The following is a 14241-nucleotide window of genomic DNA, read 5'->3' as shown; positions in this document are numbered from 1 at the left end:
TGTGTTAAGGCGGGTCAGTCATGCATGGTGTCTCTGTGTTAAGGTGGGTCAGTCAGCATGGAGTCTCTGTGTTAAGGTGGGTCAGTCAGCATGGTGTTTCTGTGTTAAGGTGGATCAGTCAGCATGGTGTCTCTGTGTTAAGGTGAGTCAGTCATGCATGGTGTCTGTGTTAAGGTGGGTCAGTCATGCATGGTGTCTCTGTGTTAAGGTTAGTCAGTCATGCATGATGTTTCTGTGTTAAGGTGGGTCAGTCAGCATGGAGTCTCTGTGTTAAGGTGAGTCAGTCATGCATGGTGTCTGTGTTAAGGTGGGTCAGTCAGCATGGAGTCTCTGTGTTAAGGTGGATCAGTCAGCATGGTGTATCTGTGTTAAGGTGGGTCAGTCAGCATGGAGTCTCTGTGTTAAGGTGGATCAGTCAGCATGGTGTCTCTGTGTTAAGGTGGGTCAGTCAGCATGGTGTCTCTGTGTTAAGGTGAGTCAGTCAGCATGGTGTCTCTGTGTTAAGGTGGGTCAGTCAGCATGGTGTCTCTGTGTTAAGGTGAGTCAGTCAGCATGGTGTCTCTGTGTTAAGGTGGGTCAGTCAGCATGGTGTCTCTGTGTTAAGGTGGATCAGTCAGCATGGTGTCTCTGTGTTAAGGTGGGTCAGTCAGCATGGTGTCTCTGTGTTAAGGTGGATCAGTCAGCATGGTGTCTCTGTGTTAAGGTGGATCAGTCACGTTCTGGTTGTGACAGGCTCAGGACTGTCCTCATGACTGTTGGTCCTTTACCTTTGTTCCTCTAGCTGTGCAGCCACAGATTTATTCTGCCAGGGTTTTCCTTTACTGCACACAGGCACCTCTATCTCTCCTGCTTGGCTCACAAGCACATCTAAACTGAGATAAGACTGGGTTTTATAGTTCTTTTTTAATGGGATGTTTCTTTTATACGCATTGTTATAGTAGTTACCTCTAAACAAAAAATGAACAGAATTAAATTTAAGGCAAAATAATTGTAAAAAACCAGCACCAGAAATACAGAGAGAGAGCACAGTAGAACGCTGTGTTGGCTAAGGAAAACTGAACCACAACAGAGAAACTGGAACAATAATGCTTCCAGACAGAGCCAACATGGAGACGAGGACCCTGGAGAAACTGGCACAGCCAAGCTTCCAGACAGAGCCAACATGGAGGCAAGGACCGTGGAGAAACTGGCACAGCCAAGCTTCCAGACAGAGCCAACATGGAGGCAAGGACCGTAGAGAAACTGGCACAGCCAAGCTTCCAGACAGAGCCAACATGGAGGCAAGGACCGTAGAGAAACTGGCACAGCCATGCTCCCAGTCACAGCCAACATGGAGCCAGGGGCACTGAGAAAATCTAGCACAGCCAAGCTCCCAGTCAGAGCCAACATGGAGACTAGGACCCTGGACCAGACTGATAAACTGCTGAAATATGCTACCTGCAGGTGGTAAAATGGACCCTACTGATTGATGGTGGTTTTCGGCTTCTTGCAGACAGTCGCACAGCCTGCTTATATTACATTACATTACATTACAGGCATTTAGCAGACGCTCTTATCCAGAGCGACTTACACAACTTTTACTTAGCACTTTACATTGTATCCATTTATACAGCTGGATATATACTGAAGCAATGCAGGTTAAGTACCTTGCTCAAGGGTACAACGGCAGTGTCCTTACCCGGGATTCGAACCTACAACCTTTCGGTTACAAGCGCAGTTCCTTACCCACTGCGCCACACTCCGTCATATATATATATAACTTATATAACAAAGCATCTGACATCCACTCTCCCAGGGCACCAGACTAGAAGGGTTGCTTAAGTTCTGCACGGGTCTGGTGTCATTGGACCCACCAGCACCACAAGTGATCCTGAGCCTGAGGTTGAGTTTGCTTCCGAGTTCAAACCAGGCGTGAAACTCAGAAGTTGCAGGCTCAAACCCTGTCGTCCCCATGAGAAAGGTATTTCACAGAAGCGGTATAATTATTATTGGTTAAAAAAATACAAGCTGTGTAAGTCACTCTGGATAAGAGCATCTGCTAACGACCTGACTGTGCTCCACTGTAAGGCTCTGTGTTTGATTGGCCGCTTCAGGAGCCAATGAAAAGCTGGCAGGCAGATGGAATGAGACACACAGCTGCAGTGCCTGTGGGTACAGCAGTGATTCACAGGACTATGAGTCAGACGGAACGCGTGAGGGTGGGCGAGGGGGGGCCGGGGGGGAGACGGGATGCGTGAGGGGGGCTCGGGGGGATGAGGGGGGCGAGGGGGGGCTCTGATTACTCATCAGCGATGTCCTGCTCAGGCGCTTCAGGTCCCAGCGTCTCCTGCTGCTCTGGGGATGCTCACAAAGGCCAAAAACCGAATAAACGTCAGCAGCGTTTTACAGCTTCTGCATGATCCCTGTTTCACACGGCCATCACACGCCTCCTGCATCACACACACGCCTCCTGCATCACACACACCTCCTGTGCATCACACACACACCTCCTGTGCATTACACGCCTCCTGCATCACACACACGCCTCCTGCATCACACACGCCTCCTGCATCACACACGCCTCCTGCATCACTACACGCCTCCTGTGCATCACACGCCTCCTGCATCACACACAGCCTCCTGCATCACACACACGCCTCCTGCATCACACACACGCCTCCTGTGCATCACACACACGCCTCCTGCATCACACACAACCTCCTGTGCATCACTCACACGCCTCCTGCATCACACACACACCTCCTGTGCATCACTCACACGCCTCCTGCATCACTCACACACCTCCTGTGCATCACACACACGCCTCCTGCATCACACACACGCCTCCTGCATCACACACACACCTCCTGTGCATCACACACACGCCTCCTGCATCACTCACACGCCTCCTGCATCACACACACACCTCCTGTGCATCACTCACACGCCTCCTGCATCACACACACGCCTCCTGCATCACTCACACGCCTCCTGCATCACACACACACCTCCTGTGCATCACACACATGCCTCCTGCATCACACACACGCCTCCTGCATCACACACACGCCTCCTGCATCACTCACACGCCTCCCCACACTCACACGCCTCTGTGCATCACACGCCTCCTGCATCACACACACACCTCCTGCATCACACACACGCCTCCTGCATCACACACACACCTCCTGCATCACTCACACGCCTCCTGTGCATCACACACACGCCTCCTGCATCACACACACACCTCCTGTGCATCACTCACACGCCTCCTGCATCACACACACACCTCCTGCATCACACACACACCTCCTGTGCATCACTCACACGCCTCCTGCATCACTCACACGCCTCCTGCATCACACACACCTCCTGCATCACACACACACCTCCTGCATCACACACACCTCCTGCATCACACGCCTCCTGCATCACACACACGCCTCCTGTGCATCACACACACGCCTCCTGCATCACTCACACGCCTCCTGCATCACAAACACACCTCCTGCATCACACACACACCTCCTGCATCACACACACGCCTCCTGTGCATCACACACACCCCTCCTGTGCATCACACGCCTCCTGCATCACCACACGCCTCCTGCATCACTCACACACCTCTACTTTCATCACACACACGCCTCCTGTTGCATCACACACACACCTCCTGCATCACACACACACCTCTCTCCGCATCACACACACACGCTCAACTGCGAGTCACAATTCACGCTCTGATCAATCCACAGGCTGCTGTGCAACAGCGACGGCCTCCTGATACTACTACCCTCCTGTATAACCACGCTCACTTTCACGAGAACCAGATTCATTCACGGCTCCTGCAATAGACTTTTTGTTTGGAGAACAACAACTTGCATCACACAACCTCCTGTTACCCTCTGACATAAACACTAGTGCATCACACTGCCTTGTGATCCACGTCTTCTGAACTTCAAGCCCGTAGCTTTCTGCATACAACCCCGCCCCTGATAGCACAAGTAATGTTTTCACACACAGCTGCTTGATTTTAACACTTGCAATCAACATACAACTGCTCTCTTGCACAACGCCTCAACTGCCAGCCACAGCGATTTTCCTGGCATCACAATGAACCCCGATAAAACACACAACTCTCTCACTCACACCTCATTCACTTCTTTTGACACAAAAACGCTCCTGTTACAATTATTGATAACACACCCATCCTGTCCAACACAGCTCCTGCATAAATAAACGTCCTCCGCATTCATATGGTGTGCTCTATCACACCACACTCCTGCATCACACACACACCTCCTGCATCACACACACACCTCCTGTGCATCACACACACACCTCCTCTGCATCACACGCCTCCTGCATCACTCACACACCTCCTGTGCATCACACGCCTCCTGCATCACACACACCTCCTGTGCATCACACACACACCTCCTGCATCACACACGCCTCCTGTGCATCACACACGCCTCCTGTGCATCACACGCCTCCTGCATCACACACACGCCTCCTGTGCATCACACGCCTCCTGCATCACACACACACCTCCTGCATCACACACACACCTCCTGTGCATCACACACGCCTCCTGTGCATCACACGCCTCCTGCATCACACACACACCTCCTGTGCATCACACACACACCTCCTGCATCACACACGCCTCCTGTGCATCACACACACACCTCCTGTGCATCACACACACACCTCCTGCATCACACACACACCTCCTGTGCATCACACACACACCTCCTGCATCACACACGCCTCCTGTGCATCACACACACGCCTCCTGCATCACACACACACCTCCTGCATCACACACACACCTCCTGCATCACACACACACCTCCTGTGCATCACACACCTCCTGCATCACTCACAACGCCTCCTGTGCATCACACGCCTCCTGCATCACACACACACCTCCTGTGCATCACACACACACCTCCTGCATCACACACGCCTCCTGTGCATCACACACCTCCTCCATCACACACATGCCTCCTGTGCATCACACACATGCTTCCTGCATCACACACCTCCTGCATCACACACACACCTCCTGTGCATCACACACACACCTCCTGCATCACACACACGCCTCCTGTGCATCACACACACACCTCCTCTCCTGTGCATCACACACACACCTCCTGTGCATCACACACATGCCTCCTGTGCATCACACACACACCTCCTGTGCATCACACACATGCCTCCTGTGCATCACACACACACCTCCTGTGCATCACACACACACCTCCTGTGCATCACACACACACCTCCTGTACTGTGCATCACACACACACCTCCTGTACTGTGCATCACACACACACCTCCTGTGCATCACACACACCTCCTGTGCATAACCTGCGCTTGCAAATCGGTGGTCTGATGAGTCAGCAGATATGCGATCGGGCTGAATCCAATTCTCTGGACTGAGGGCTTAGGGCTGTTTCATTGTCAAGACAGCTTTTTTGAGAGTGGTCCTGTCTGGACCTTTTGAGGTATCTATCTACCCTCTTATTAAGTCTGCATCGTTGCAGACTTTCGACGGGAGGAATTACCCAGAATTCAGTTCAGGTCAATGGCAGAGGTAGGACTTTTTTTTTTTTTTTGGAGGGAAGCAAAAGATATGCTTTGCAAATACAAACTACAAAAACCTGCTCCTGGTTTCCCTGATGGACGGAATTGATTAAAACTAGAGATGCATTTTACCTGTCTTTGTGCGGAAATGTTCGCAAATGTTTTCTGAAACTTCAAGCCCTTGTTAGGCTGTTAATGCATTTGCCGATGTTAGTTCAATTATTTCTCACTGCTGTGGATGAGGCGTTTATAAATTAATGTTTTTAAAATGCTTGATCTGTGATTTTTGACACTTGTTTCAGATTTTCAAACACTTTACCATGACTGCTCTTCTGTTAGCACATATTTTCTTCCTTACAAACATGCCCAGCCTTATTCATGCTGTATTTTTCTGGCACTAAATGAACCCACGATAAAAAACAACATATTTACTTTCTTCTCACTCGCACTCCCTCTCATTTCACTTTCCTTTTGAAAACATTAAAATTAAAGCTTCTGTATAAATTATATGAAACACCCATCAGTATGTCCACTAGCATTTTACAGTTCTGCCTTGTCATATAAATATGGGTAAGGCGGTGTCTCAGTCTTCCAGCAACGTGTCATATATTGGGTGATGTCTCTGATCACTGTTCCACACTGCTGCTCTGACCACTGCTCCACACTGCTGCTCTGACCACTGCTCCACACTGCTGCTCTGACCACTGCTCCACACTGCTGCTCTGACCACTGCTCCACCTGCTGCTCTAACCACTGCTCCACCTGCTGCTCTGACCACTGCTCCACACTGCTGCTCTGACCACTGCTCCACACTGCTGCTCTGACCACTGCTCCACACTGCTGCTCTGACCACTGCTCCACACTGCTGCTCTGACCACTGTTCCACACTGCTGCTCTGACCACTGCTCCACACTGCTGCTCTGACCACTGTTCCACACTGCTGCTCTGACCACTGCTCCACACTGCTGCTCTGACCACTGCTCCACACTGCTGCTCTGACCACTGTTCCACACTGCTGCTCTGACCACTGCTCCACACTGCTGCTCTGACCACTGCTCTTGATACCTGCACGTTCACAAATCCAAACACGTTACCGTGGAAATGCCACATGCAGCAGCATACAGCCCGAAGAGCAGCAGGTGCTGCATGTTGCTATGGAAACTGCAGAGCAGAGCAGCGGCGGCAGACTGAATGGGGCCCGAATCGGCCCGGGCGGCTGAGAGGGCGGGGGTGCGCTCACCGTGCGGGACGTCCCGGGGCACCAGGGCGATGGCGTGCAGCGAGGGCGTCTGGGTCACGCAGCAGTCGTCGGGCGGAGCCGGGAGCACGTCGGGGGTGTGGCGGTGGGCGGAGTCATTGTTGGGCGTGGCAGGCGTGAGCAGGAAGGGCGGGGTCATGTCGGCATCGGGGCAGATGCAGCCGGTTTGGGTGATCCCACAGCCCTCACTCTCCCGGCCCGAACGCAGACACTCCTCGAACCAGCGGCACAGCACCCCGCAGGTGAACTGGCTGGAGTTCTCGTTGTTGATCAGCAGCACCTCCACCAGGTGGAAGGCCAGCATCTCCATGGTGACGGGGTCGTCAGTGGGCGTGGCGGTGGGCGTGGCCGTGGGCGCGGGAGCCGTCGTCAGGCACAGCTGCACAAAGTTCTTGTCGAACTGCATGAAGGCGTGGGACCCGGAGGGCTGGCACAGGTCCACCAGCTCCGGGTCGGCCGGGACGGGCGCGGCACAGCTCTGATTGGCCAGGTAGTGGTCGAGGGGGAGGAGCACGGGCGCGAAGGCCTGGCAGGCGGGGCCGTGGTGCCTGAAGCGCACAAACAGCGTGTATTTTGTGGGGTCGGGGTTCTCCACAGTCCAGGAGCAGCCCGGGGTGATGGGGGAGGGGAACAGGTCCCTCAGGGAGAAGGAGCCGTACAGGACACCCTGCACCATGGAGGAGCACGCGAAGAAGGAGGAGGAGGGGGAGGAGGAGGAGTCCTGACCCCATGCCAGCGCCAGCAGGGACGACAGCACAGACACACATACCGGCCGAGCAGGGGTCATCCTGAGAGAGAGAGAGAGAGAGAGGGAGAGAGAGAGAGAGGAGAGAGAGAGAGAGAGAGGGAGAGAGAGAGAGAGAGAGAGAGAGGGAGAAAGGGAGAGAGGGAGAGAGAGAGAGAGAGAGGGAGAAAGGGAGAGAGAGAGAGAGAGATGTTTTAATGCTGTAATTTCCATCTCTGTCTCTTTGTTGTGCAGCCATTCATCAACCAGTTCAATGAAAGGCTCCAGTGATCACCATGAAACAAGACCTCCTTACAAGCAGCCTTACAGGGACACTGACTCAGAGCAGCCTTACGGGGACACTGACACTGAGCAGCCTTACAGGGACACTGACTCAGAGCAGCCTTACAGGGACACTGACTCAGAGCAGCCTTACAGGGACACTGACACTGAGCAGCCTTACAGGGACACTGACACTGAGCAGCCTTACAGGGACACTGACTCAGAGCAGCCTTACAGGGACACTGACACTGAGCAGCCTTACGGGGACACTGACACTGAGCAGCCTTACGGGGACACTGACACTGAGCAGCCTTACGGGGACACTGACACTGAGCAGCCTTACAGGGACACTGACACTGAGCAGCCTTACAGGGACACTGACACTGAGCAGCCTTACGGGGAAACTGACTCAGAGCAGCCTTACAGGGACACTGACTCAGAGCAGCCTTACAGGGACACTGACACTGACACTGAGCAGCCTTACAGGGACACTGACTCAGAGCAGCCTTACAGGGACACTGACACTGAGCAGCCTTACAGGGACACTGACACTGAGCAGCCTTACGGGGACACTGACACTGAGCAGCCTTACAGGGACACTGACACTGAGCAGCCTTACGGGGACACTGACACAGATCAGCCTTACAGGGACACTGACACTGAGCAGCCTTACAGGGACACTGACACTGAGCAGCCTTACAGGGACACTGACACTGAGCAGCCTTACAGGGACACTGACACTGAGCAGCCTTACAGGGACACTGACTCAGAGCAGCCTTACAGGGACACTGACTCAGAGCAGCCTTACAGGGACACTGACTCAGAGCAGCCTTACAGGGACACTGACACTGAGCAGCCTTACAGGGACACTGACACTGAGCAGCCTTACAGGGACACTGACACTGAGCAGCCTTACAGGGACACTGACACAGAGCAGCCTTACAGGGACAATGACACTGAGCAGCCTTACAGGGACACTGACACTGAGCAGCCTTACAGGGACTGTGACTCAGAGCAGCCTTACAGGGACACTGACACTGAGCAGCCTTACAGGGACTATGACTCAGAGCAGCCTTACAGGCATACTGACACTGAGCAGCCTTACAGGGACACTGACTCAGAGCAGCCTTACAGGGACACTGACTCAGAGCAGCCTTACAGGGACACTGACACTGAGGGGTTCGGCTCAGGTTAGTGATCTGTAATGCCACAGTGTGCCTCAGAATGAGTTTCAGACCCCTTCTGAAAAGAGATTAATTTGATCATTGGGGTGGGAGAATTACTCAGAGGGAGACCTATTATATTTCCAGTTTAAAGGTCAGCACCATCTTCATTGATTAGATTTTGCTTAAATAATGGTGCCAAACAACAGAGAGGAGAAGGGAGAGAGAGAGCAGATTCATCACTCAACTTCCAGATAAGCTAATGAGCAGGTATTCAAATTTCACACTCCTGAGTTTCACACACACCTGTCCAAACATCACACTGCGTTCTGAGTTGCACACACCGCTTAAATATCACACTGCGTAGTCTGGGACACATCTGTTCAAATATCTCACTCCTGTCTACGAATCAAACACACCTGCTCAACTATCACAGTCCTGCCTGAGTTCTGCACAATCTATTCAAATCCCACATTCCTGTCTGAGCAAAACACCTGCTAAAATATTCATGGTAATTCACTCGCCCTTAAAAGAAGGAAAAAAAAAAACAAAAACCCGAAAGCTCATCAGCGCATCCCAGAATCCCCGGGGAGTACCTGAACCCTGTCAGTGGCCCGTGCGCGTTTCATTCCGTCACACAGAGAGCATTTAGAGCGTCCACCACAGCTGCACAGCCCCAATTTAACACTCTGCCGTCTCTCTCTCAGACCCACATTAGCATAGGAACTGAGCGCGTGCAGCACCTCCCCAGTCCTGAGTCACTGAGCAGGATAATAAGAGAGGTGAAATATGGGAAATATGAGCGCGCTTATGATTGTTTCTCTTCATCTGTCCGCACGCCTCCTGGTGGGCGGATCAGAACTAATTCAGGGCGGAATGAACGACTTTTTATTTATTTGTGGAGCCACGAAATGAAAGCAGCGTGACGGCAATAAATGGAATTAGTTTGAAAAAATGACAGGAAATGCCAACATGTAAACAATAGAGTCATTTAATTCCAATTCAGCCAAAAGTGGTTTGGAATAAGAAAACATTCACAACTCATATCACCCTCCCACCCAACCACCCACATGCTCACACACACAAACACACACACACACACATACATACAAACACACACACACACACACACACGCATACATACACGCATACATACAAACACACACACACGCACACACACACGCATACATACAAACACACGCACACACACACACATACAAACACATGCTCACACACACACACACACACACACGCACGCACACGCATACATACAAACACACGCACACACACACACATACAAACACATGCTCACACACACACACACACACGCACACATACAAACACACACACACACACACACACACACACATATACACACACACACGCATACACACACATGCATACATACAAACACATGCACACACACACGCACACACACACAAACACACACGCACACACAAACACACACATGCATACATACAAACACACGCACACACACACATACCTACAAACACACACACACACACACACACAGAACAGCTAGATACATACATACATGCATAACCATACAAATACACAGAAGTGTGTGGGTGTGTATGACATATGATAGTGGTGTGGTGGGTGTGTATGACAGTAGTATAGTATAATGGTGAGAGTGTGTGTGGGTGTGTATGACAGTAGTATAGTATAATGGTGAGAGTGTGTGTGGGTGTGTATGACAGTAGTATAGTATAATGGTGAGAGTGTGTGTGGGTGTGTATGACAGTAGTATAGTATAATGGTGAGAGTGTGTGGGTGTTGACAGTAGTATAGTATAATGTGAGGTGTGTGGGTGTGTATGACAGTAGTATAGTATAATGGTGAGAGTGTGTGGGTGTGTATGACAGTAGTATAGTATAATGGTGAGAGTGTGTGGGTGTGTATGACAGTAGTATAGTATAATGGTGAGAGTGTGTGTGGGTGTGTATGACAGTAGTATAGTATAATGTGAAGTGTGTGGGGGGTAGTGTTGTGGGGTGATATGTATAATGGGGGTGAGGTGTTGTGGGGGGGTGTGTATGACAGTAGTATAATGTAATGGTGGTGAAGAGAGTGGTGGTGTGTGGTGTGTATGACAGTAGTATAGTATAATGGTGAGTGTGTGTGGGTGTGTATGACAGTAGTATAGTATAATGGTGAGAGTGTGTGTGGGTGTGTATGACAGTAGTATAGTATAATGGTGAGAGTGTGTGGGTGTGTATGACAGTAGTATAGTATTATAGGTGAGTGTGTGGTGTGTATGACAGTAGTATAGTATGTGAAGAGTGAGTGTTTGGTGTTATGACAGGAAAGTATAGATAAACAGCAAGGGCATAAGTAAACAAAGCGCACTGTAAACGCAGATATTCTGAGGCCTCTTTATGACTACAACAGGCAACGACCCAGACTTGATCCACAACAAAATAATTACTCCTGTTTGAGCCAATGTTCCCTGTGCTGACAATCAGGCGCAGATTGATCCACAAATATTCCTTGACACGCCGGTTGATGTAGCAGCTGTAGCATGAGACTCAAAGGGAGCGCTCTTAATTTGAAAAGTTGAAAACGAGATGACACGCTCCAGCTAGCTTGCTCAACATGAGTAAATTGAAACAGAAATCACTCCCAGGGTTTAAAAAAAAATTACCCTGTGTGGCTAAACGTCTTTTCAGTCAGAACGCCAAACATTATTTGTAGCTTTTTTCATCCCATCAGTCCCCCTGCTTCATCCTGCAAGGGTCATAATGAAATTATGAAAAGACATGCATTTACTGTGTTATTATTGTGCATTGGCATATTACGGCAAAAAAGTGAATTAGAGAAAAATGCAGATTTTGAAATGTCCTGTGTTCCAAAGCATTAAATGGGCTAGTGTGACCACTGACTGGCTTTGATGGACACTGCCCTTGTACCCTTGAGAAAGAAACATGAATTGCTTATTCAAGGTTTCAGATGAGATAACCAGGTGCATTCTGGGGTTTGTGTGAGAGTAACAGAGTGCATTCTGGGACCCCGTTTAGGACTCCAACATTCTCTCTCAGCGCACACAGCAGCAGCAGGTTTGGGTTTCAGGCTTGTGGCCCGCACTGTTTGTCCCTCTGCTGTTGCCGTCTGTCTGGCAGGGTTTTGGGGGTCCCTCAGGGGAGCACTGGGCTGGGAACGATTTCATCCAAAGGCTAACTGCCTCTCAGCATTACTCTCTGGGGGTTCAGCCGCGGGACTCGGAGAGGAACGAGGCATACTCACTGCAAGAGCACTTCCACAGCACCCGGGAGGAGAACTACAAGTACCATCACCCCTGCTCTTAGAGGCTGCCCTGATCAGTGCCTGAATGCTTTTACACTTTACAATTTTCCCTCCTGGAGTTCTGAAGCCATGACATTACAGCCTTTCCACTGGTGTGGGAAAAAATATCAGACACGCTGGCTTGATCTGCTCGGCCATTTTGTCTCTCTGGCCAGGAGCCAATAAGCACTCATCCTGAACTTCACAGTTACATTCAGGCTTGAGTTTGGTTTCTTCACAGTGTTTGTGAGGTCAGCAGTAATGCAGAGGGACTTGTCAGAATGAGCTCACAAAATGTGTGAAGAAAGGCAACACCAATGTATGACATGTTGTTCCCACTTAGTGAGGAGCCGCAACTCCCAAGAAGGGACTTCTGCATCGCATCGTCAGATATGCTCGCTTCATCGCTACAAACTGATGCATTTCCACATATTGTCTTGTCAAAATACGTTGAAACATGTCAAACATGTTATGATAAACGATGGTGAAGTCTATTCTTGGGAGTTGCTGTCCTGAGTAAGTAGGAACAAAATGTTATCAGGATTTTCTTTCTTATCCCACAGAAAGCCAGTTAGTTTGCACCAGCATATCACGAAAACCAAAGGGCAGCACTAGAGTATATATGATCAGGACAGGGCAGCATAGTAGGCACAGGTTTTGGGAACTGGGCTTGTAACTCAGTTACTGGGGTTGCTGGATTGAATCCCGGCTGGGGAAATGGCCTTGCACCAATCCTATCCACTACTAACAGCACTAAGCTGAACTGCTTCAGGACATAGTCACCTATGTAAAGGGACTACATAAAAGAATGTGTGCACACGTGTGTGTATGTGAGTGTGTGTGTGTGTGTGAGTGAGTGTGTAAGTGTGTGTGTCTGTGTGTCTGTGTGTGTGTGAGTGTGTGCACGTGTGAGTGTGTGTGAGTGTGTGTGTGTCTCTCACACACACACTCACACACACACGCTCACTCATCCACACACACAGGGGACTGGTAGGTAGTAGATAAGGTCCTGGTAAGATCAGAAATGCTCACACACACAGTGGTCCCCACAGCAAACTGCACCCACAGTGCTGGCTGTCACAATAATCTCAGTTCTGACTGTGTGGCCTTTCAAACCACACAATCCGCAGCATCCAAACAAATTAAAAACCCACAATCCACTTACTGCCACCTAATCTGCCCATACAATTCAGTACATGCATGCCAAGATAAAATATCAACATTAAATAATACAGCCTGTACAAAAAACCAGCCAAGTGGGTGATTCTATAGTATGCCACCCACAAACACAGTCACTTGTGCATGTGCGCACATACACACACGCATGCCCACACACACGGAAAACACACTCACACATGAAAATGAATACACAGAAACAAACAGACTCTCACACACACACATAATCCACTTCACCCCCCCTCCCACACACTCATGCACACACACACACACACACACACAACACACTCACACACATACATCACACACACAAATCCCACCTTCACAACACACCCCCACCACACACTCACATACCACACACACACACACACACACACACACGCACACAAACACACACTCACACTCTCACACACACACAAGCCCACACAAAGTTACCTGATGGGAGGTTCAGGTAGGGTTTAGGCTGAAATCTGTGTTTGGCAGCTGGGTCCAGACTGAAACACAGCTGCCTGTCCATCACAGGTGACAGGTGAGGGCAATCCCCACCTGTCTCCAGCTCTCAGAATGACTTGCCTAACGGCGGACAGCATCGTGAGAAAACCCCGTAAGGAATGCCCTCTGTACTGAGAGACTCACTGAACGCAGAGAGCTCTCCATTAACAGGTGGAATTAGCACTTAACTACACAAAGTGAGATGTTCGATTAACACTCTGCCGTTATCAAAGCAATCATATTATCAGTAAATACACAGAGATTATCAG

At 50.3% G+C, this 14241-nt stretch overlaps 1 protein-coding gene across 8 annotated transcripts in view; it reads right to left on the bottom strand.

Annotated features, from left to right (window-relative positions):
* Positions 1-14241, bottom strand: part of LOC135238424 (adhesion G protein-coupled receptor B2-like) — a 93919-nt gene that overhangs the window by 59561 nt on the left and 20117 nt on the right. For all 8 annotated transcript variants that reach the window (XM_064306301.1, XM_064306363.1, XM_064306309.1 and 5 more), the window contains exon 2: positions 6815-7620. In XM_064306301.1, coding sequence (XP_064162371.1) covers positions 6815-7619 — 805 coding nt within the window. In that variant the 5' untranslated portion in view covers position 7620. The remainder of the gene's footprint in view (positions 1-6814; positions 7621-14241) is intronic.

Source organism: Anguilla rostrata, chromosome 1, assembly GCF_018555375.3.
Source record: "Anguilla rostrata isolate EN2019 chromosome 1, ASM1855537v3, whole genome shotgun sequence".
NCBI classification, from domain to species: domain Eukaryota; kingdom Metazoa; phylum Chordata; class Actinopteri; order Anguilliformes; family Anguillidae; genus Anguilla; species Anguilla rostrata.
This window is presented reverse-complemented; position numbering and strand designations above follow the sequence as displayed.